This window comes from Manis javanica, chromosome 12 (genome assembly GCF_040802235.1).
Source record: "Manis javanica isolate MJ-LG chromosome 12, MJ_LKY, whole genome shotgun sequence".
NCBI lineage: Eukaryota > Metazoa > Chordata > Mammalia > Pholidota > Manidae > Manis > Manis javanica.
This window is the reverse complement of record NC_133167.1, coordinates 2,895,817-2,918,526: the sequence shown is the minus strand read 5'-3', so window position 1 is coordinate 2,918,526 and position 22,710 is coordinate 2,895,817. Positions and strand designations below refer to the sequence as shown.

The 22,710-nt window shown below is 49.4% G+C and overlaps 1 protein-coding gene across 50 annotated transcripts in view; it reads left to right on the top strand.

Annotated features, from left to right (window-relative positions):
• LRRFIP1 (LRR binding FLII interacting protein 1) overlaps positions 1-22,710 on the top strand; it is a 131,090-nt gene that overhangs the window by 55,866 nt on the left and 52,514 nt on the right. For 31 of the 50 annotated variants that reach the window (XM_037009698.2, XM_073217924.1, XM_037009699.2 and 28 more), the window contains exons 2-6: positions 10,934-11,020; positions 16,577-16,594; positions 19,825-19,872; positions 21,447-21,491; positions 22,052-22,102. In XM_037009698.2, the coding sequence (XP_036865593.2) occupies positions 10,934-11,020; positions 16,577-16,594; positions 19,825-19,872; positions 21,447-21,491; positions 22,052-22,102 (249 nt within the window). Of the gene's footprint in view, positions 1-10,933; positions 11,021-16,576; positions 16,595-19,824; positions 19,873-21,446; positions 21,492-22,051; positions 22,130-22,710 lie in introns of all 50 variants that reach the window. The other 19 variants (XM_073217915.1, XM_073217911.1, XM_037009687.2 and 16 more) reach the window with 6 other exon arrangements.

The window sequence follows — 22,710 nt, the reverse complement described above, 5'->3', positions numbered from 1 at the left end:
TTGACTACATCCATAATTTAATAATTCAGAATTGTCATGCATTTGATTGCAGAACACTAACTACTGAAATCCCCTTCTTCCAGCCAATTCCAAACCAAACCAAAAAAAAACAGAAACTCAAAAACACAAATGTGTGTCTGAGAGTCACTCATTTCATTCTCTTGGGGGGCAAGGCCAGAGTTTCAAGTGGTTTTCTCCTTCATACTGTAACTTGACAACTTTAAAGCCATCATATGGTTTTGCCTTGAATCTAATGTACAGCTACTTAGTAGTAAAGAAGTAATTTAAATGACTGTGATGAAGATTTACTTTTAATCTTAACCAACGTGTTCCGTGTATATGTTTGTCTAATAGAGCTTATCTAAGCAGCATCGGTTCTGATCGTCACATCCGTTTTTCTGTGACACTGGGGGTGCAGTCTTTCTGGGGCAGAGAAATAAGAAGTGGGCCTTTGGTGTGGACTGGCATCGGTTCCTCCCTCCTGACCACCCCCTTGTGCTTGTTCTCCTGGTGGGGGCCTCAGCACACTTGTCTCCAGGTGTGCCCTAAAATCCGGAGCTGGATTCCCACAGCTGGGCCGGAGGCCATTAGGAGACCCATGAAAGCAGGGACAGAAGGTAGTGTCGCCCTGTTCAGCGTCTTCCAAAGGTCTTTCGTAGCCTTAAGCTCCGAGGTATTACGGTTATCTCCTCCGCTTACAGAGAAAGAGGAAACTGAAGCCCGGAAAGGTCAGGGGACTTTCCCAAGTCACACAGCTCACGGACACTGGGGCCCTGTGACTCACAGCTGGTGTGACCGCTGTCACCACTGAGTACAGTGCTTCAGGCAGGGTCTGGCCCGCAGTAAGCGTGCAGTGGGCTTCACAGTCCTGGGGTCTGAAGGATTTCTGTACTTTTAACCCTAGGACGAAGTTTTAGCTGCTGGATGCCTATTGAGAAAGACTCCTCCTTTCTATTTTATCATGTTATCAAACAATCCCTTTCTATTTCTGGCAATTTCCAGACAAAAGAACAGTCAGTGAACTATTTTTCTAAATAAGGAAAAGAATAGTAGAAATGAAAGAGCTGAAGACATTTGCTTTTCTGTTTTTCCCGAACTGCTCCGTGTGCCGGCAGTCAGCACACCCCAGGAACTGCTGGTCACAAGCGCTTTCCCTGTGTGTGGTGAGTTCCTCCCCCAAGGCATCCAGACGGGCTCCCTGGGGACAGGAGCCCGTGGTGTCTGTGTCTTTCCCGGCTGGTTCCAGGAGTAGCTCTCGAATATGGGAAAGTTGCCCATGGTGTGTAGGCCCTGGTGCTGCCGGAGCGTCCAGCTGTATTCTGGGAAGGAACAATTTCAGTGTTCGGTGACACCTTAATGGTGTGGGCTTTGCAGGGAAGACCCAGAGTGGGGCAGGTAAGGGGAAGGGAGGGGAGCCCAGGTGCGTTGGCCGGAGGGACCCCGTCCTGCAGAGCCCGCTGCTCTCACCTGTCAGTGACACACATGGCTACCTGTGGCTATCACGCTCCTGTTTGCAGTACCAGCATCCGGAGGCTGCCAAAGGGAATGTGAACATTCACTGACCTCAGAGGAAAATTTTTAAGTGATGAACAGCAATAGGAATAACGTGTTTGCATGGAGGATTCTGCGCAGCGTCCTTACCCATCAGCATCGGCGTAGGTAGTTGCTAAGATGGTTTGTGAAGTTTGAATAGGTAAATGTTGTTAGTCATTCTCTCGATAAACTAATATGCGTAATTTGTTCCTGATTAATAAGTTTGATATTTTGGTATATGAGGTACTTTTAAGAAGTATATTTATTCTTCTGAAAAACAAAGGAGAGTTCCAGTAGCAAAACCGGGAAAGAACTCTGTGGACAGTCTCAGTGTGCAAATATTTTACTTCCAGAGTAGAGACAGGATTTCAGAGGCCAAGGAAGCTCCTAGAGATGAGGTAGCCTGGCTTCGACGGCCCCTCCGATGAGGGCTGCGGTCAGAAGTGATGCAGTCTGTCACCGCCGAAACAGCTGGTAAGTGGTGGGGCCCACACTGGCAGCTGGGTCCGCAGGCCCCTCTGGACTCTCTCCACCTGGGAAAACTCAGAGCCCTGCTGAGAACGTGGCAGCTGTGGCCTCAAGGGAGTCGGTGCCCATTGCTTCTTGGGCTTTTGTGCCTGTTTCCCCAAAAGCTGAGGAGGGCGTGCCCGCTCCTCGGGGCCCGTGGACCCAGCCTTGCAAGGTGGAGCCTTCTCTGAAGGCTACTGTTTTATCACAGAGCTCCATGATAATTTCAGTCTACCCCATGACAAATTGCAGTTGAATTTCATGGAAACTTGGTGTTTTAAATAACCAGTTAAACTTTAATCTTTAACACTGTGTCCTTCAAACCTTCAATTAACATTGATTAAGTGTAGCATGTTTCTTCTGTGGCCTAAATGCCGGCCCCCAGACCTGTGCCTTTAACCTGTGGCCCAGCTGTTTCAACAGGTGTCCTTGGAGTAGAGAGGGTCAGCCCATGTGCCACTCCGCAGTTTTAAAACTGTGGTTCCCAGACCTGTGAGACCCCATACCCCTTTTTTACAACAAGCTTTTGCATCCTCATTACAAACCTGAAGTGAAATTCATAGGTGTAAAATCTACCAGCACACATAATTTCAAGACAGTATAATGTTTTAATTGTAGCATTAAAAATAAATGAAGGTAAATTGCAATAATAGAATATGAGTCTCAGTACAGAAATACTCAAGCCCAGGTGTTCCAGAAGGCAAACCTACAGTCAGACACATGCAAACCCAACACACAGCATCAGAGGTACAGATGCAGCCTGACACAGACATGTCGTACTGAGACCGAGACACCACACACAGTGTTGCTGTCAGTGATCTGACCTTCAGGAATGGTCTCTAACTCTTGGGGAAATTCTGAACAAAACCAACTATAATCTTCTTCAGTTTCCATGCTCATTGCATTCCTGGAATATTCAATGTGCATTAAAACTGCAAAACATATTTGGTGCTTATATATATAAAGTTTGGAATCAGTTTATAGATCTGAATTATAAAGTGATTTTCCTATCTGCCTGACTAGTCAGTGGGAAAGTTCTTCGTTATACAGGCCTGTCTGAATGTAGGATGGTTGGCATGCCATGATCCTACCCCCAGATGCCAGTAGTGCCCCCCTTCTATCACTGTGACATCTTAACACCCCCACAAAATGCCCTCTGAAGAGGTAGCACTGTCCCCCCATTGACCACTGTCATCCCAGAGAGCCTTCCCCTCCATGGTGACCATAATTAGGTGTGACCGGTTAGAGTAGGCCCCCTTCTTGGGGAGCTCACTGTAATTGCTTGTACAAGGGTTTTGGAAAGACGAGCATTTCTTTTGAGACTGGAGTTAAAATGCGCATGGCAGCCGAGGACCTAGGGCAGTGGGAGCAGGTGCAGAAGCCTGGTGTGCTCCCTCTTGTGCTGTGCAGACGGGACCCCCCCATTCCACTTCCACTTGGCTGCTTTGAATAGCAAACTATTTTTAGAACTGCATCTGAGCGATTGGTGTTTACCTGGAAAACACAGGTTGGTGGCTGTAGCTACTTCCTGTAGCAAAGGTGGCTCAGGAATGGGATGCTGTGTCACAGCCTCGTGGTCGCCCTGCACAGCCACTGTCTGCTCCAGACCAGAAACGTGCAATCAGATGGATGCAATCACACGGCACTTCCCACGGGCCCGTGTGCATCCACCAGCAAATCCAAGATGCCAAGCCTGTCCCTTCAGAAGCCTGTACCTTCATCACTCCGGGGTAGAGTCACATGGGGACACAGTCCCTCTGCTTGTTCCTAAATAAACTGGTTCTTTGTCATGACCTCAGGTCTCAGCTGCCTAGTATTCTTCTGACATTGACATGCATGAACTTTACATACATCCTTCAACTTTCCCCAAGAGGTTATAAACTATAGTTATATCATGTGGCCTGAAAAAAATGTAGTTTTTCAAAAACTGCTTGATTCTAAAACCTGGAGGCCAAAATTAATGCATATAATCAATATTAAAACATCCTCCTATGTGTGGAATCCTGTACAGCTGACAGATCTCTTGTCTCTCTGAACAGCCCCACATGGCATCATTTCCCCTTTACATCTCAGGAACAGACCAGGGAGGCGGCAGTCCCACGTCTCCACATCCCAGACCTCCCTCCACTGACCCAGGCCGTGTTCTCAATGTGGGTGACATTTCCCCCAAACAGCCGATCTAGAATGTGAGCACCCACCACCAGGGAGCCTTACGGTTACTCAGGTGCTAGTCGGCAATGCGCAGCAAGTGTCCCCCGGGGTCTGTGTTGTAGATGTGGGAGCCGGCTTCCCGGGCCTTTGCAGAGCCCAGAGCTCTCTGAGCCGAGGTGGAAGAAAGGATGAAAGTGCATCTCAGTCCCTCTTCCAAGAATGGCCCTGGAGATGAGCCTCATAAACTCCTTCTGGCTTCTGTGTAGGATTCTGGAACCCCTAGGGGGTAACTACAGCGTTTAAGAGCAGAGTAAGAACCTTTTCTAACTGCAGAATGAAAGGTCTTGGGATGTAGGATTCCACACGATGCTTGTATCCCAGGAGAGCTTCGAATCTCTGGGCATGTACAGAGCGAGCCCATCCCTGAAGTTCCGTGAGGCTCAGGCAGGTGACCGAACCCGCCCCCTGCAGCGCTCTCTCCTCTCCAGGCGGCAGGACTTCTGCTCCACCAACCTTCTGTTCTTTCAAGAGCACCGAGTGGGGACTTCCAAGTAGTTAAATGGGTGAGGGCCGCCCGAAGGATACAAATGCCAGTAGAGGCATAAGCGGCAGAACTGCCACCCTCTAGCGGTGGGAGCACAGTGTTGGTCTTGGGGGGCCCCTCATTTCCTTCCTTTAGGCCCCCAGATGTCACTGGAATCAGGGTTGAGGGTAGGCGGGGTGGTGTGTGGCTGCCCGCAGAACCTCCGGCACAGGCCCGAGGCCCGGTAAGGGTGGAAGCCACTGGGGTGGCTCTGGGCAGAGCTTGTGGGGAGGACTTTCCACTCCGGGGCCTCCCCAAGGCCTTTCTCCTCGTGTTTCTAGCTCTGCTTGGCCTCAGTCCCCAGGCAAGCGGGATTGTCTCTGAGCTCCCACGTTATCTTTAGAAGACTGCTTCATTGCAGCTGGGAATTCCTGCCGCTCCCAGGAGGACGCCTGCCTGTCTGGTCACAGTGGGCCAGGGGCGTCTGACCATTCACCCCGCTGCCTCCTGGGACCTGCCTCTGCCTGGTGGAGTCACATCTGCTCCAAGTCCGGACTAGAGGCAATCAAGTCTGAAGCAACTCCCGCATGCCTGGGACCTCACCTCACTCTCCAGCCTGGCCCAGGTCTGCGCTGCTCCGAGGGCATTTCAAGGAGTTAGGTGCCTCCCCAGCCTGCCTTTGCCCCCATCCTCTGTAGCCTGGACCCTGGGGGCCTGTAGACCGGCACCCAGCTGGGCGGAGACTGACTGTTTTAACCGCTTGTTAGGAGGCCCTGGAGGCAGACCTGTGCTGCTTTGTGTATTTCTAACTTGTAGTACCAGGCAGGGCCTCTGCATCAGAATACTGTAGTGTTTGTCTCTGGTGAGATAATGCAAACGTGGAACTTCAGAGTCAAGGGTTTTTTGAATTATTGTGAGGCAACCCTGGTGCTAAATAGTCTTCCCTTCCCAACCAGCTCCACGCCCGGGGTGCCGGCTCAGAAAGCCCAGTGCCTGCTAAGCTGTGTCTATGGGACTCCAGGCCCCGAGGAGGGCGGGCTGGGTCCCCAGGAGGGGAGCTGGCACTCACAGTCCAGACCAGGGAGCCCCGGATCTCATCACCAGAGGCCTGGCAGGATCAGCTCCCGGGCTTGCTCCAGCCTCACACCGCGGGGGAACAGAGGGCAGAGGGCTGGAGAGGGGCGATCCCGTAGCAGGTGTAAGCGGCAGAACTGCCACCCTCTAGCAATGGGAGCACAGTGTTGGTCTTGGGGGCCCCTCATTTCCTTCCCCTCACCCCCACTCCTTCTCTCTGCCTCCCTCCTGCTTCTTGCCTTTAAAAACTTCTGCTGTTTATTATGAAAAATGTCAAACATACCCAAAGGTAGATGTGAGGACAGAGAACAGAGGTCCCCACACCAGAGCCAGCGCGAGCACGAGGTTCTGCCTCGGGCCTGTGTTGGGGCCTCAGTTCTGCAGCCTGCTTGGAGCTCACAGGGTCCCAGGCAGTGCTGTGCGCCCAGGAGCACACCCGAGAGCCCGCGGCCCACCGTGGCCCAGCCCCAGCTGTCAGCTCAAACTGCCCCTCCAGGTTATTTTAAGGCCAGTCTGAGGGAGAGCATATCATTCCATCCTTAAACATTTTAGTGCACATCTGAACAGAAATGGTAGGGAAGGAGGAGGTGGGCGCAGCGCTCCGCCTTCCCCAGAGCCCCTCGGGGGGCGCTCGTCCCCACCTTTGCTTGTTGGCCCCTTGTGGGAAAGGTGGAGGACAGCCATGGACCCTGAGGGCCCTGCCGACGTGCCCCTTGAGTGGGAGCCGCTGCTGGAGGCACCCAGTGCCCTGAGGTCGCACAGAAACAAGCTTGTCCCAAGTCAATCAGTGGAGCACCCAGGGGACTCTAATAGGAGCCAAAGAATGATGTAAATCTGACAGCTCGTTAGGAAATGTACACAGCCGTGTGTTCCAAATTTTTTGTTCTTTAAGCCCTGTGCAGTTAATACTTTGTATCCCAAATTCCATAAATCCATGTACTTTTCTCCATCCCTTCCATCCTACCAGCTTCTTCTGACCGTCATCCCCCTTGAGGTTGGGGGCTTGGGGAGAATAATGTGGAGGCACACCCCAGCCTGACGCCTCCCGGACTCGCAGGTGTGCAGGTGTCAGTGAGAACACAGGGTGCTCAGGTGTGGGTGAGCGTCCTGCGTTCCACTGGCATCTGGGAGGTGGCCTGGTGGGGCGGTTCTTCAAGGTTTTCTGGCTTATAGGACCACCTGGGCCCCTGACGCTCCCTCCAGCACCCTCTGGCATCCCACACTGCTTCAGCCTTCCCGTTCATGGGCTCCCTGGCTCAGAAGCAGCCTCTGCTCACTTCTGAATCTCACAGTGCCCTCCCACCCCTGTTCCTGCGTCTCCCGTTTAAGCCAGAGCAGTATTTCTAAAACGAAAGTCACACCGTGCTCTGTTCCCTGTTAAACTCTTCGGTGGTTCTGCATTCCTTCAAGATAAGGCTTCAGAATCAGGGGGTGAGAGCAGGGGCCCGCACCCCAGGCCCTGCGGACTTCTCTGCCTTGTCGTGCCCGCCAGCACTGGCTCTCTCCTCTGTGCTTTTCAGGGTTTGGCTTAGGGCTTGCGTCCTTCAGAAAGCCTTTGCCACCTCCCAGGACTGGATTAAGTTCTCCTCCAAAGCAGCCCCGGCACGTTCTGACATCCGTGTAGCATTGTCACTTGTACGTGGTGATCGGTTGCTTTCTCTGCCTGCATCCTCTGCGATGGGACTCAAACTGCAGTTTGCATGCTCTCCTCCAGCTGTGTCATGCCGTGGCCCCGGGCAGGTGATGGCCCTTAAACTGCACAGAAAGTGAAAGTAAACAGTGGAAACAGTCACACGGCTGTGACCTCAAGCATATGAGTTTATGTTTCACAGAAGTGGCGGGTGGTGATGGGTTTGTCCTGCAGCACCGAGCATGGGCCTGGGGCACATGAGCCCCAGAACTCAGCTTCGACCATCTGTGGCTGGAGGGCAGGGCTGGCCTCCCAGCACTGGGTGGATGGGAGTGAATTCCTGCCTGCATATCGGTGTGTTGGGCCATAGCTATTTCATATTCCTTGTTCATTTAATGACGTAACATATCAGATACTTTCTCTGGTGCCTTTGCAGCAATCATCTGAGTGGTCACTGCCTCTCGTGCTGTGTGTTGGGCTGTGTACTGTTCTTCGCAGTGTCAGTGTTCTAGCACGAATCGTGTTGTCAAAATTGAGGTTTTCCTTTTAGGCATCTCAGGCTAGTGTCAGAGTTGTTCTGCTGGTAATTTATGTGCTCATCAGGTTGGCTGTACAGAGGCTTTGTACCAACTTAAATATTGGTCCATACATCCTATGGGTTTGTTAGCCAGATCACCCCGGAAGCAGGCACAATTGCTGCCACTTCCTGTGTCTGAGGTGTTTGCTCTCCATGCATGAGTCACATGAGAATCCTGAGACATACATGCTTCACAAGGTGGTGTTTTCAAGGATTGGAAATTATACCGACTCACAAATTTTATCTTTTATAAATTCTAATCATAGTGGAGATTGGCCACAGTCTTGGAGGTTGGCTGGCTTGTGTCCTCATAAGGAATTTATTCTGTAAAGTGGTTCCTTCATCACCCCAAACCCAGGTCCCCCATAGTGAGGGTTGTTAGTTTTTAGTTCGTTGGCACCATTATTCCATGGACAGAACAGATGTGGAGCTGGACGTGAGGGCCAGAGGGGAGGGTGGGTCCTGATGGAGCCCTTCACTGGGCGGAGGGAGGCCCCACAGGTAGCTGAGGTCTGGGGGGACAATATTTTGGAGGCCTGCCTGTGTGGTGGGGAGGCCACCCTGGGCAGCAGGGACTACATGCTCACGTAGGTGGTCTGTTCAAGGGTAGTTGCCCCAGGTCCAGCCAGAGCTACACCAAAGTAGGTGAGGGGCTGGACAGGCAGGCTGGGGAGTGGGTATGCAGGTGCTCAGAACCCCGTACAGGTCACAGAGATACTCTCGTGGAAAGAGCGGGGTCCCCTTGGACTTGTCTTGGTTACCTGTTACTGCGTAACAAACCTAGTCGCTCACAGCAGCACATTCCCTTGTCTCGGCGTCTGTGGGTCGGGGCTCTGGGCCCAGCTTACAGGGCCCTCTGCTCTCTCAAGGCTGCAGTCAAGCGGTCCGCCTGACTGCGTCCTTCCTGCAGCCTGAGGTCCTCTCTGAGCCCACGTGGCTGGCGGCAGAACTCAGTTTCTTGCTCTTGTGGGGCTGAGGTCCCGTTTTCTGGCTGGCTGTCAGCTGGGTCGCGCTCATCTCTTACAGGCCACCTGCAGTTCCCTGTTGTGTGGCCCCTCACAGCCCTCTCAGTGCGGCAGCTTGCTCTGTCAGTGCCTGCAGGGGGGTCTCTGACTTCCACAGCCTCTTGTAAATGGTTCACCTGATGAAGTCAGGCCCACCTGGAATGATCGGTATTTTGATTGACTCGAAGTTAACTTATGAGGGGCCTGAATTATTTGTGCATTTCTCTTTGCCAGATAATATAACCCTGTCACGGGAGTGACATCTGTCATACAGTTCTGCCCACACTCAAGGGAAGAGGATTATGTAGACATGTATGTGGGGGGTGGGGACCTTGGGACCCTGTGGGGCTCTGCCTGCCCGCTCCTCTGCCCCGTCCCGTCTGGCAGCCCCCACTGCCCCGACCCCCTTCCTCTCCTCACATTCTCATTGCTCTCCCCGCTTCCTCCCAGTGCCAGGACCCTGTTCCTCCCTCCCACCAGATGGGCTTCAGCTGCGTGGTCTGCGCAGGCTTAGACCCCGAGCCCCTGCCTCCCCCAGGAAGGGCCGGGGAGGCCAGCTGCCCTCCGGTGAGCAGGGACCTCCTGACAGCCCGTCAGGACTGACCTCAGCATGGCGAGATGTCCGTCCGAGGGACCTTCCCTTTCCCTTCCCTCCAGCCTGTGGGATCTTTTATAGAGTTGAGGGGCCCTTTGCACAATGTCACATGGTTTAGAAAATTGAAAATGGCATCAAGGTATCAAAGCTCTGATGCAGTTGTGATATTTGACACCCCTTGATTTGAAGGACACAGGCTGGGCTGCTGAAGGAACCACGTGAACGAACCAAGTTATGTATGGAGTGAATTCCTTACAAGGACACAAGCCAGCCCAGCTCTGACAGATCAGCTATGGTCAGTTTTTGACTTAGAAAGAAGATACTTTTGTAATTCAGTATGGCTCCGGGGGAGAGACCGGAGCCGAGGCGCTGGGCCACCTGGCTACTCCCTGGCCACCTGGCCGCACTGGAAGCACACGGGCCGGCTCTGACGGCCGCATTTTAAGGTCATCTAGGGAATAGTGGGGCACCTGAAAACTGTCTCCAGAATTCCTGGTGGAAGAACTGTAGGTGTATTCCCAAGGAAATTAATTCCGGTGCACAGGGGCCAGTTTCCTCACCGGACTGTGGGGTCATCTGAGATAGTCGTAGACACAGCATTTTAAATGCTTTCACATAGCACACAGCTCAACAGCTATAGGTTGGTGGTTAAATGGATGCAGATTTTTTTTTTTATGTGACGCTTCTAACAGCTTGAACTGCTCCACTCTGGTCTCAGTTGTCTTGAGAAAAATGGGCTTCCAGGCACTGCAGGTGTTGAGGGGGAAGCACAGCCCAGGGAATGGGAGGTGACCAGACAGGAGTTCCAGAAAGTGGCACCAGAATCCCAGCCCCATGCCCTTGGATGGGTCTGGGCGCCTGTCCAGGCCTCTGCTTCCTGCTCTGTAAAGGGCGGGGTTGAGCCACTGACCCGTGGTCATGTCCAGCTCCAGTGCTTTGCTCCATGCATTAGCCTGTCGCTCCAGAGGCAGGCAGACTGTCCAGGCCTGCCACTTACGGGCTTTGTGACCTTGGGCAAGTTTCTTACCCTCTCGTACCTTAGTGCCCTGGTCTACAGTCTGGAGATGGCATAGACTGGGAGGAGTACATGGCATAATATATATAAAGCCCTTAGAATGGTGCCCACTTGGCATTTGGTGAGCATTTGATCAATGCTGGCAATCAGTACTGAAATTCCTACAACTGTCACCCCTGACAACCTTTTTACCTCTTAAGAGTCTGTGATGCTGAAATTTATTAAACGCGGAGTAAGATTTTTCTTCAACAGCGTCGTTGTTAAATGTGTTCTCAGAAGTTGCCACTGGCCTGTCTCCTGATACAAATTCTGGGTCTGTTTCAGGCGGAGGCCCGGTTGGCAGCGAAGCGTGCAGCCCGCGCCGAGGCTCGAGAGATCCGCATGAAGGAGCTGGAGCGGCAGCAGAGGGAGGTAACACGTGGAGTCCTTCGTGGGTTCTTGGCACAAACGTTTTATTGTAGGTACACTGGCGGGCAGAGGCCCTGTTGTGGACACACCTGCTCGTTTGACATTGCTCATGACCGGAACCCACTTGAGCCTCTGACTCCCGTTCAAGGTCAGTCAGGGAGTGCGCATAGCACAGATACCAGGCGTGCCTGTCCCAGACACTCGACCTGTAGGGTCCTGAGAGGGGCCCCCTGCACAGAGCTGCTTGCCTGTGTAGACCTGCCCAGCCGCTTGCCTGCATAGACCCAGCCCAGCTTTCTGGCTGAAAGAAGCCACAAGGTACCGGCACTGAGCTTCCAGTTCCAGCTATTGAGCTAGAATCCAGTCCTCTGAAGTAAATGTGAAAAAAGAACAAATTATTTTTTTAAACTAACCAAACTGTCTTGTTTAAAAATATTTCCCCTGTGATTTTTTTATACTTTTTGATAGGTTTTATGATACCTGAAGCCCATATATGATATAGAGACTAGAATAAACACCATGGGTGAAATTGCCCCACCGGGAAATGAATAGAAATGTGTTTACACACCTGTTAGTGCTGTTGGCTACTCACATAATCTTGGGCTGGAGCCAGCGTGGCTCCATGGGAACAGCATGAGGACTCTTGAACCTGCCCTTGGAGCAGCGAGCATTTCCGTGGGAAATGAGGCATGACCCTGTGCATCAGGTCTGCTCTCCATGGGCCATGCCCGGAGGGAGCATCTACTAAGTGCCACCCAAGGGTTTCTCGTTCAGAGGATTTGAATTTATCAGGTTGGGGAGAGTCAGCCAACCCCCTTCCCAGGGCTGAGTTTCACGCACAGTCTTGTTTGATTCACATAGCTAAATTTAAAAAGTTGAGCCAGTATTTCAAAACTTGTGAGACTTTTCAAGTTTTTCGAAAACCATTCCAGATTCTGCCGCATTCCCAAGGTTGCATTCTGTGTAGGGTGAGGTCCCTGCCACCAGCCTGAGGTGCTCATTGTCATTACCAGCCCGAGGAGTCAGCCACTCCGTGCAGCAATTTGTAAGCAGGGAAGAGACATGGCCAGATTTGAATTTGGGGAAGAAAACACTTCAGTGGGGTTTAAAGAATGGGTTAAAGATTACTAGAAACCCAAGCCCTGATGTTAGGAGAGTCAGACCACAGTCCCCATGATGGGCAGGCAGGGGTCACCAAGGCAGCCCCACAGTGATGGAGACAGAAGGGGACATTGTTCCCAAGAGAGAGGCTACACTGCAGTCACTGGGAGGGACCTGAGCAGGTGAGAACAGCCACTCTTAAACCGGACTTTAGGAATTGCTTGCCTGGTGTTTACGTGGGAGTAAAGACTAAACAAATATTTGAAAATAGATCACCACTGTCTCCCTCGGTGTTGGAGATTCAAATATGGCTGTATGTATATTTTTATTATATTTTGCCTCTAGAATTAATTTAGTACTTTAATTTATTGTACTTTTTCCCTCTTAATTTATTCCAAGAAGCTTGGGTAAAGCATCTTCTCAGTGCCTTCCCCCCCAGAATCACATTTGTCATTGAAAAATTGGCAATAGTTATCTCTGAATTTTTGTGTTCAGTATCTGAACCTTACAATCTCAGTGACACTTATAAGTCCCAAGGATGAGCATGAAACACCTCCCCACCTCATTATGTCAGTAGAGGGTGATGTTTGGCTCTAATTGGGATGGAACCTGATGCACGCTTGGCCACAAACTCCGTCCGAGGAGGGATTGACAGTCATTCCAAGAAGCATTTGCAGGCAAGTCTCCAGAGGGAAGTGTTTAGACAGGGAGGTGAGAATAGGAATAGGTCTGCTTAGAGGTCTTTGTCACATACCTGTCTGAGACAGCGCACCCGTGTTTTAGGGGCCATCCTGACCCCAAGCAGCCTAGGCTTTTTTATATTAAGGTGGTAACAGATTTGTGAGAAGAATCTCCCCAAAATTTTCTTGGTTTGCCACAGCTGAATGAGTTTGAACTGCGCGTATTTCGGGGGGCCAGAGGCCATCCTCTCAGGCCTGGGGTTGGAGCTGAACCAGTGGACTCAGAGGAGAAAGGTGACAGTGACTCTGTGTAGGGCCCCACCTTCCATTCTCACCATGGTGTCAGTAATCATTGTATCATTTTTCTCTGTATAAGAGAAAGTTACTTTCACCAAGAACACAAATGTGAAATTTCTGTAAAATCAACACAAACACAAATTATATGGTATATACGTTCATATGTATTTTCCAAATCATACGCTTAGATAAAATCTGTCTTACCTGATTGTGCGTAGAACTGATTTAAATGCATACATGATAACATTCACAGCTTATAACTCACAAGGTGCTTTGGCAGAAGTTCTTGATTTAGAAAATAAAAGATGAAAGGAATTAAGCCAGGAAAACTATTTGAATGGCCTCATTTAAAAGCAGAGGGAATGGAAATCCTCTCCTCTCCTGCCTTAATGCTATGACTTAACAGAATCTGTTGCTGAACTCTTGTGTTTCAGTTGCAATATTTCAAGCTACCCAAAGACAAACTTGTGGTCTTTCAATTTTGGTATCATAAAACTGGGATGGATGTCAGCAGGGGGAGTGAGATATGTGGAGGGTCCCAACCACCTGCCACAGTGCCTAGTGAGGCTGAGGAAGCCTCCACTGCACCCTAGGGACAGGGGAGTCCCCTGGGGTTAAATAACCCGTGCCCACTGCAGGCGGTTAGGCGGCGGCGACATTCAAACCCTGACCTCTGACCAGCACCACGGACGCCCTGGGCATTTGCTGCCTGCTCAGGAGCTCCTGCTTTGCCGAGCAAGGCTGATGAAAACCTGGGAAACCCAGTTAAACCTGCCCCTGTTGCATTCCTGGGTTCCACATGCAAATGTCTTGGTTAGCAGACAGCACCGGGACTTTGAAATGCCCTGTTCTGACATTTGATGCACTGCCTCTGTAGACATCTAAGTGGTGCCCAGGGATCAGATGTGATGTTTTGTCATGAGGTGAGTTCCGTGGAGCATCTTACGGGTGGTTCGGTGATGTGGGTCCTCAGCAGACACTCCCCTGCAGCAGTGTCTTCAGAGGCCGTCTGAGCTGAGAGGGCCCCGTGGAGAGCCTGGCCTCCTGTGCAGACAGCTAAGTGTCGCGGGGGAAGCAGGGACGCTAACTCAGGTCTGCACAGCCTGTGGGGATGGCAGGAGTGGGGGTGAGAGCCAGGTGGGGAGGCTGAGGCATGGCCGAGGCGCCCAGCTCTGTCCTCTGTGTTGACCCCGTTCACCCAGCAGGAGCTCTGGCTCATACCAGTGAGTTTTCCTATCATAAATTTCGGGTCTTTGCAGTATGACAGCATTGCTATTTAAAGTTTGCTTCTTCAAAACAAGGGATTTGAAAGGTCTAAAAAAGTAGATGAATATTTTATTCCTAGTCAAAGAGGAACCCAGACGCTGGGGGACAGTCACTCTCAGTCCATGAGGGGATCTGCCCGAGTTTTATTTACAGGCGAGGAAAGCAGACCTGAGGGAGATCAGACCGTTTTCCCTGCAGCCAGGAAAATGCTGAGCTCAGATTCAGACTAGATCTGAAAAGGCTGCAAAGCTTATGGTCTTCCTGGTAGATCCTCTGCCTGAAAATCAAACATAGGATCAACCATGAAAACAGAAACAGGGCAGGGCGGTGTGTGAACAAGGGATTCAGGTCGGTGGTGAGCGTGCTGCACCCCCAGCAGGAGGGGAAATGGAGCGATCCACATGATCCTAGGCACTTTGAAAACTTGAAAAACAAGTTTTCCATTGGTGCTGAGGGCATACAGCTGGCAATTTTGTTAGCAAGAGGTTTCCTGGGAAGTGGTAGCTGTTTATGTGGCTGTGTCTCCCTTGGCCCACGTCAGGGGTTGGGGTGAACCTGTGAGTGCACGTGAGCCATGAGCGCTCGGGTCTACGTCAGAGAGAGGAGGGAGCCCAGCTCTCGGGTCTAAGCCTGTAGGTCCCCTGACGTGCTGAAGGACTGAGGAAGGTGGACAGACCGCACCTCTCTCAGCCTGGCCTTCGCATATCCTGTCTCTAGGCCTGACTGTTATCAGACGTAGCCAACGTAGCCAACGTAATTTGCAGTTATCCAGTCTGATAGCCTGAGGCACTGGCATTTTTAGTTGTTGATTAAGTGGAAATGAATATGCTCTGAAAGACCAGTGTTTAGTAGGGTTGATATTTTGGTGCAAAAGTTAAGAAACGTGATCCCTGTTTTCACGGGGTGTTGAGCCATCCCACCTCCACAGGTGTTTCTGAGCAAGGGTTTCCTTGAGAAGGAGGTCAGATCAGCTGGACGTGGACAGAACCTGTGAATGCCTGGAAGGGCAGTGACTGTTCCTGGGAGCTCAGGAGGCAGGAAGCTGCTGGCCCAGGTGGGGCTGTGGTTGAAGCGCATTAGTTCCTGGGATCCTCCACAGCAGTCATGGAGAGCGTGCGGACGGGAGAGGTGAGCAGAGGTGTCGGCATTGAGCGTCAGTCAGTCATCAAGCCCCGCAGCCGTGGGGACATGCGGACCCATGGCCTGGTTGGCTTCATCCCCCCGCCCGCCCAGCCCCAGCCCTCCCGCGGCCGCCTGCTGCTCTCCTAAGGTTCTTCCCGCCAGTGCGGGTGGTGAGACCGGAAGGCGGCCTGTGTGGGCTATGCTTTGGGGGCTCTAGGGGACTTAGTAGGGAAGACCAACATGTGAATACTCTTTGGGAAGCCCAGGTGAAGCTTTTATTTCGTATGAGGACCTGCATTAATTTAAACAATGGTGGTGTGATGGTGAGGTGCCCTGATGGCCTGCGTGCGTCCGTGTGGTGGCTGCTGGGCTTGGAGCCATCACGGCGATGGTCCTCCCTGCACTCACCTGTAAGGCTGGAAGCACCAGCTGCGGCAGTGCCTCCAACCATGCCTGAGTTGGTGAATGTTTGTTGACTGAATGAATGAAGCAGAGGTCTCGGTCTGCCTAGGGATTTCTCCAGATGAGGAGAAATCTCTGAAGCAAATTGATGTCAGTGTCTGACACGAAGCTTTCTCAGAAGTACATTTCCGTTCCAGTCTAGTGATCATTGTGTTACCTGGAATTCTCCTGGCATTGTTTGGATCTGCATGAATCAGAACGTGAAAGCATCTTTCTTCACTATTTGTAAATTTGACCAAACGACTTTCTAATTAAGTTTTCACAGTTTTTTTTAAAACTTTTATCGCCGTGAAAAGAAATTTTAAATAGAAGATGAAGTGCTCTTCTGCATTAATGGTAATAGTTTACACAGACTTCTGCATTAGAATGATAGAAGGATTTCTTTAGAAATTCATGTGGATCTGCCCAAGTCTCACCAACAAGTCTAAAATACAATGTAAAGTTAATTACTGATTCTTTCCACGAGATTTCACAAGTTAAGTTTAATTCATATTTTACCAGTAACCGCTGTTTTCTTTTTTTCAATGACTTTTATTCGTATTTCTAGGTACTCATAGAGCCTTTCTGATGTTTCTACTTCTGTAATTGGATGTTTTATTATTCTCCCTTTTTCTTCTGCCTTTTTCTATAGATCTATCAAGTTCAAAAGGTATGCTCTTCCTTCTTCCTTTTTTTTTTGCATGTACTGTGTTTTCCTTGCCAAGGGCCTGATCACCTTTCAGAAATAACCTTTCATTGAAAATACATAGAAGCCCTTACTTATTTCTTCAACTGCTTTGCTTATGAACTGGTTTGAATTAAGTGCTGAGGTTCCCCACTCCTGCCCCCACGGAAGCAATTGTCAGACACATTTCTGTGTACTGAGGGCTTTTCTCATTCATTTTTCTCAAGGAACTAGAAAATGGTTTCTTTGAGAAAAATCAAATTCAAAGACAAAATAAAATCACACTCCGGAATTTGGGAAACCTTTTGAAATCAGATATTCAAAGAGGAAGATTAACCTTCTATATATAATGGTATTTGAAAACCTTTAAAATACCATTGCAAATTACCATGTGTTGAGAGATTATTGCATAGTGATTTTAAAATCTAAATACAAAGGAAAATGATGATATAATGATGAAATCCAGTAGCTTAAAATTAACCTGCCCTCAATCCCTAATACCCAGAATGCTCCCGTACCTCTCTGTTTCCTCATGTTTTGTAGAAGCAGCCGAGGTTTAGAAATATATACGCTGAACAGTCCAGACACAAAAGTTAAGAGAAAAGCAGTCAAGTCAGTGACTCCTGATTCAACAATAAGGAAGGAAGGAGTGAGTGGCTTCTTGAGAATTTAGAGGATGTGTATACAGTGAGTCGTTCCCATCAATGAAATTAGTTTGCTACTTATAACATCTATAATAGTTGCTTTATATAATCTATTTCATTTATAGATAAGGAAGAATGATATTTTTCTGTTACAACAGCTAAGAAAGTCAAAATAAGGTGACCATTTCAGAGGTTAGAACATGCAGGCCCTTTAAACCACTAGCAGTAAATTTAGAAGTGTGCCCGGGATTCCTCTGCCGTCCATAAATCTCACTGCCTTTCCTTCCTGCCCCACCCCTCACCCTGCATAACCACTACCCCCCAAGAGCCCAAAGAAATCAGTTAAGTAGGTGCCAGAATCTGTTTGTACGTTATTAGTGTTTTGGGTCCAAGTACTGAAATGTATTTTGAAGCTAGATCCAAACCAGACTTAGAGTCTCAGTAAGACTTCAACAGACAGAAGGCTCGGCTGGCAAGACTGGGGACCCCTCGCTGTAACGTGGTTGTCCAAAACCGAAGGGGGACTCTGTCTGGTCGTTTCCACTTGGATTCATTCTTTTCTGAATCTGGTTCCCTATTATTTTCTTTTTACGAATACACCAGGGATGCATTGTTAGAAGTTTGTCAGAATGTTGATTTATATACAAAGTAAAACCGGAGGGAGCTCAGGAGGTCCTCAGTGGAAAAGCAGATACAGACTCTTATAATAAAGAAGTACCCGTGGGAAGGGACGGCTTTCCTCAGCCCTGAGATCTGAGAACGGTGTGCATTGTCTCCCAGGCCATTTGGCTGTTTGGGGAAATGGTTTCTCTTCTCGAATCAAGCTATTTCTGAAAGTCAAGCACCTTTTGCTTTAGTCTGGCTTCTCTCTGCATGACTCACTGGCTAATCGTAGTAGTTTTCATCTGAAATACTGGGTGCTTTCTGGAGTTTGCTGTGCTTGCCTGCTAGCTGACATCAGAACTACTGGTTGATTGCACTTACTGTTTCTAGGGGTTTTTTCTCCTCCCTGCAGTGACAGAAAAGAACCAGAGTTACAGCAGCTATTTATAAGGCCACCGGGAGATAGATGAAAGATTTCGAATATTGGTTCTTATTTTTATCACAAAAGGAGCAACAGTTAGTTTCCAGTATTTGATATAGGTATAGAACTGGCAGAAGGGAAACAGAAAAACTGATTATACAGACTTCTTTTGGGATTTAAATAAATGTGTGTGAATTTTATATAGGCCCCCCTCCTTTTTAGAAACATGGTTTCTTTCTGTCTTTGTAATTTGACCATGAGACGGGGAACCAACATAAACCGAATACAAGAAGCTTTAAGCTGTTTGTTGCACTTAAATTAAGTCTCACTTTCGTTAAAGCGAGACATTGGGAAGTGTTACTTTTTATTCCCTTTCTTAATTTATGTTCTAAGGAAAGTCACAGGAAAAGATTTGGCTCACGTACTTTTGATACTGCAACTCAGTATTTGTTGAATTCTTAGAGCCTTGTCAAATTCTTCCTCTTTTTCCCCCTTCTAATTTTCCCCTTGCCTCCATCTCCACGAGAAAGGGCAAGACCGTCAGAGAGAGAGCCATCTATTTAAAACCTGGCTGCCCTTCAAATTAAGCCGAAACTAAACGAAACGTAGCCGTAGCATGTTCTGGAAATCATAAAACAGTTTCAAAAACTGTCTTGAACTTCCCACATCCAGTGTGACTTTTCTTCTCACTGCAACATTTTCCCGTGTAGGAGGAAAATCATGCCTGTGTCACAGGATGTGAAGGTTTGGTCGTTCCTTACTTTTCTTACGGAAAATCGAAGGAAAAGTGAGAAGAGCAAAACCCCATTGCTTGAGGCTGTACCTGGGTTCCCTCTGAACTTCGGTATTTCTGTTTAGTGACAGTAAGAAGCCATTTGGAATCCGCTTTTCTAAATTTAACTTGGACTGCTGTGGTTTAGACAAGCAAGGCGAAAACATGGCGGCATCAGCTAAGGCGTCGCGAGCAGCTTCTCCTGCACGGGGACCCCCTTCCTCTGCAGGCCCACAGGCGTCTGTGCTCAGGGGCCTGCTCTGAAGACGGACCAGGGGGACATGCCCCTGGACCTGCATCAGCATAGACGTTAGGTAGCTGAGCAGCTTCCCAGCTTCCAGGGGCCATGGAGCAGTTTTTCCCCGTTTCTGCTACATTTTCTTCCCATCGTCGCGACACAGGGGTGGTTCTCAGCCTTCGCTTCTCTTCAACAGCCTTTATTCCTGGAGTGCATCTGCCCTCAAGCATGATCACAACGGGGGCTTGAAATGCCACTGGGCTAAGTCGCGATCCCTGGTCTCTGCAGAGGCGCCCCCTCGCCCAGGAACGCCGGTCCTGGGCTCTCCTGGCCTCTGGGTGTCTCTGCACCAGCTCACCAGCTGCACCCATCGCCCAGTGGCGCTTCCCGGGGAGCCCGAGCGTGTTGCTGAGTGCCTTGCCTGGGCGTGGACCTTCCCCGAGTGGCTGAGCAGCAACTTGGAAATGCATGTCGGGATATTTTCTTACCTGTTACCATTTCACTTCTTGCCTAATTTTATTTCCTTTCTGCCTCTAGAAATATTATGGGCTGGATACAAAATGGGGTGACATCGAGCAGTGGATGGTAGGCCTTGAATACAATTTTAAGAAACTTAAATGGTTTATAATTTGATTCCTTATACAGTTTAGTTATATTGATAGCCAAATTTAATACTATAATAATGGGAGATTTTCTTCCCAGGGCTTGGGCATCTGGCCTGATTGTTTACATCTGCTGGAAGCCTGGTTAGAAATGGACCAGGCTGGGCATTTTTGTCCGGTCTGCTCAGTGGCCACTGACTCGGAAGTCTCCAGGCTTTCGGTTTGTGGGCGTCTCCAGTGCCCCTGCCTCCCTGACCTCCTCTAGCTAACAAGGCACCGCAGGCTGGCGTGTGCCCCTCCCCGTGGGGGCACTTGCCTGTTTCCACCCTGTCTCACTGAGCTCTAGCTGGAATAGAGTCCATGTCCTGCTCCATCTCCTTCCTTCTCGACCAGTCAGCTGCCCCGTCACCCTCGTTCCAGCCTTTATCTGGCTTTGCTGTCGGGTCCCCTCCTTACCTCTTCTGCTCTGCCTGCTGAAACCGCTGTTCTTTGGTGAGAAAATCCCGTCGCCCTCTCAACCAGCTTCCCAGAACAGCTCCTCCGTTTCTAAGCCGGTGGAGAGCCGCTCTCCCCTAAGGCCCCATCTTCCTGACCCTCTCAGGAGGAGACGGTGCCCCTCGGCGTGGCCTCTGGAGGGGCAGCTTCCTGCTTGCTGCCCAGTGTTCCCAGGAGAACATGGCTTCACTGCTTTCTTTGTTAACTTACCCACGTTCTTCCCACCACCTCCTGTCCCTGACGTCGTACTGACTGACCTCATGGACATCGTCACATGCTTTGAGCATTGAGGACCTGCCCAGTATGGAAATGTTCTATTAACGAACTTTCCTTTCTACCTAAAAGGATCCAAAGGAAATGTAGGGTTGCCTCCTAGAATCTTAGATACCTGTGACGATATAAAAGAGACTAGTTCTTGAAATACAAAAGAGCATCCACGTCCTCTATTGAAAAAAGTTATTAACCTCAGACTATATTATGGGTAAACCATCAATTTGGGGCTTATATGACCCAGACAGATGTATTTTTTCAAATCTTAAGACACAGTTGAAAGATGCACCATTGTTTCATATACTACCGAGAAAGGAAAAGTGCTGCTAATTATAATGTGAGCAGCTTTGATTATAAGATACACCAACTCTAGAGCTGTCCAGAGGTGAAAAGCAGAATGCACAGAATACAGAAGGGTGATGTCCTTATTGGATCTTTTATGGAAACAATTTATCCTCTGATTCCCAAAGAGAGTAAGGTTCAGAATGTAAGGAAAAAAAGTAGGTTAAATGGACCACATTATAAAGGTAAAAAAGACCCAGCTGTCCCCCAACACACACTTCAAAGCCAAAATGAAAAATGCCAGTTACTTGTCTGCTTAAGTTACCCACCCACCCCAAAAGAAAACCGTTTCCTCAGTGGTTTAACCTTATAACAAAACCTTATAACAAAAGCAAAGAAAATGTTGACTTGCCATTTGTATCAGAAATACCTGTATGTGTCACAACTGGATCATCTAAGCTTATGTCTGCCTCTAACCTGTTCCTACTGTTTCTGCTGTTGCTTTGGTAGGAAGACAGTGAGCGATACTCACGTAGATCCAGAAGAAACACCTCGGTCAGTACCGTGTTCATTCACTACTTAGGCATTTTGAGTGAAGTCTGATTTGTAGTTTCAGTGGCTGAAGTACATACATTCTGTATATGCATATATATACATATGATGCTTTTGAAAGAATTACTATTCTGATGTTATACCCAAACAAAGACTGTGAACTCAGCTTTGAGCATTTTGACCTCACTTTGGTGAGGGGATGGTGTTTAAAGAATGTCTGAGTGTCAATATATTCATGACCGCCTTGTCCTTTGTTTGCTATTCAATATCCATGAAAAATTTGGAGGTAATATGCCCTGAGGCTAGGAATTCGTTTGTTACGGGGGAAGTAAATAACCACTTTAATGAAATCAGTTTAAAGGTGTTACCCAGAAACAGTCCTCCGTGAGGGAGGTGCACAAACATTGTGTGCCAGGACCTGGGTGCGTGTGCGCTGGGATTTTCCAGTGCCCGCCCCCGTTCTGCGGGCAGGTACTGGTCAGCCCGCCCCTTTGCAGGCAGGCCTCGGTTTCCTTCTGTACCTGTGATCACCCCATGACTGTTCTCACCCTTTCTCTCACTAGGCTTCTGATGAAGATGAGCGCGTGTCAGTGGGCAGCCGCGGCAGCCTGAGGGTCAGTACCCAGACTGACTGTTGCACGGTACAGTGTGTGCTCAGAATGCTTTGCTCTTTCATCTCTGCACCCTCATTTCTGGTTCATTATCCCTAAAGTCTGGTAGTCGATAGCTAACGGACAAGATGCTCATTTAAAATCTAATCTCTGGTGCGATGTTTCTCTGTTATTGCAGAGAGATTATTAATAAGCGCAGGTGTCTTGTCGAGCCTTTCTCCCAAGAGAGGAAGTCGTGATGTTCTTATCACAGCCCTGCCGCTCCCTCATCAAGTCGCCCCAGCACTGCTAATGCGAGGAGGGGATGTGAAGGCGCGTATTCTGGCCTTGAGGGAGTCCGCTGGCCTGTTTGCAGACGTCCCTCCCTCCCGATCGGTGTGGTCACCCAGTTAAGGTGACTATAATCGCAGTAGTTACTGCTCAGCGGTATTTCTGTGTAGCTGCCTGATAGCTGCTGTGAGCAGCCTGGTGGAAGGTTGGAGCAAACTAGATCCATCAGGCCCCCGTCTGCTCGCCTTCACCATCTGTCCTTCCATCAACTATGATCAAATCCTTCAGCACTGACAGCTCGACAGTGGATAAACACAAACACTTATTTTTCCTTTAACATC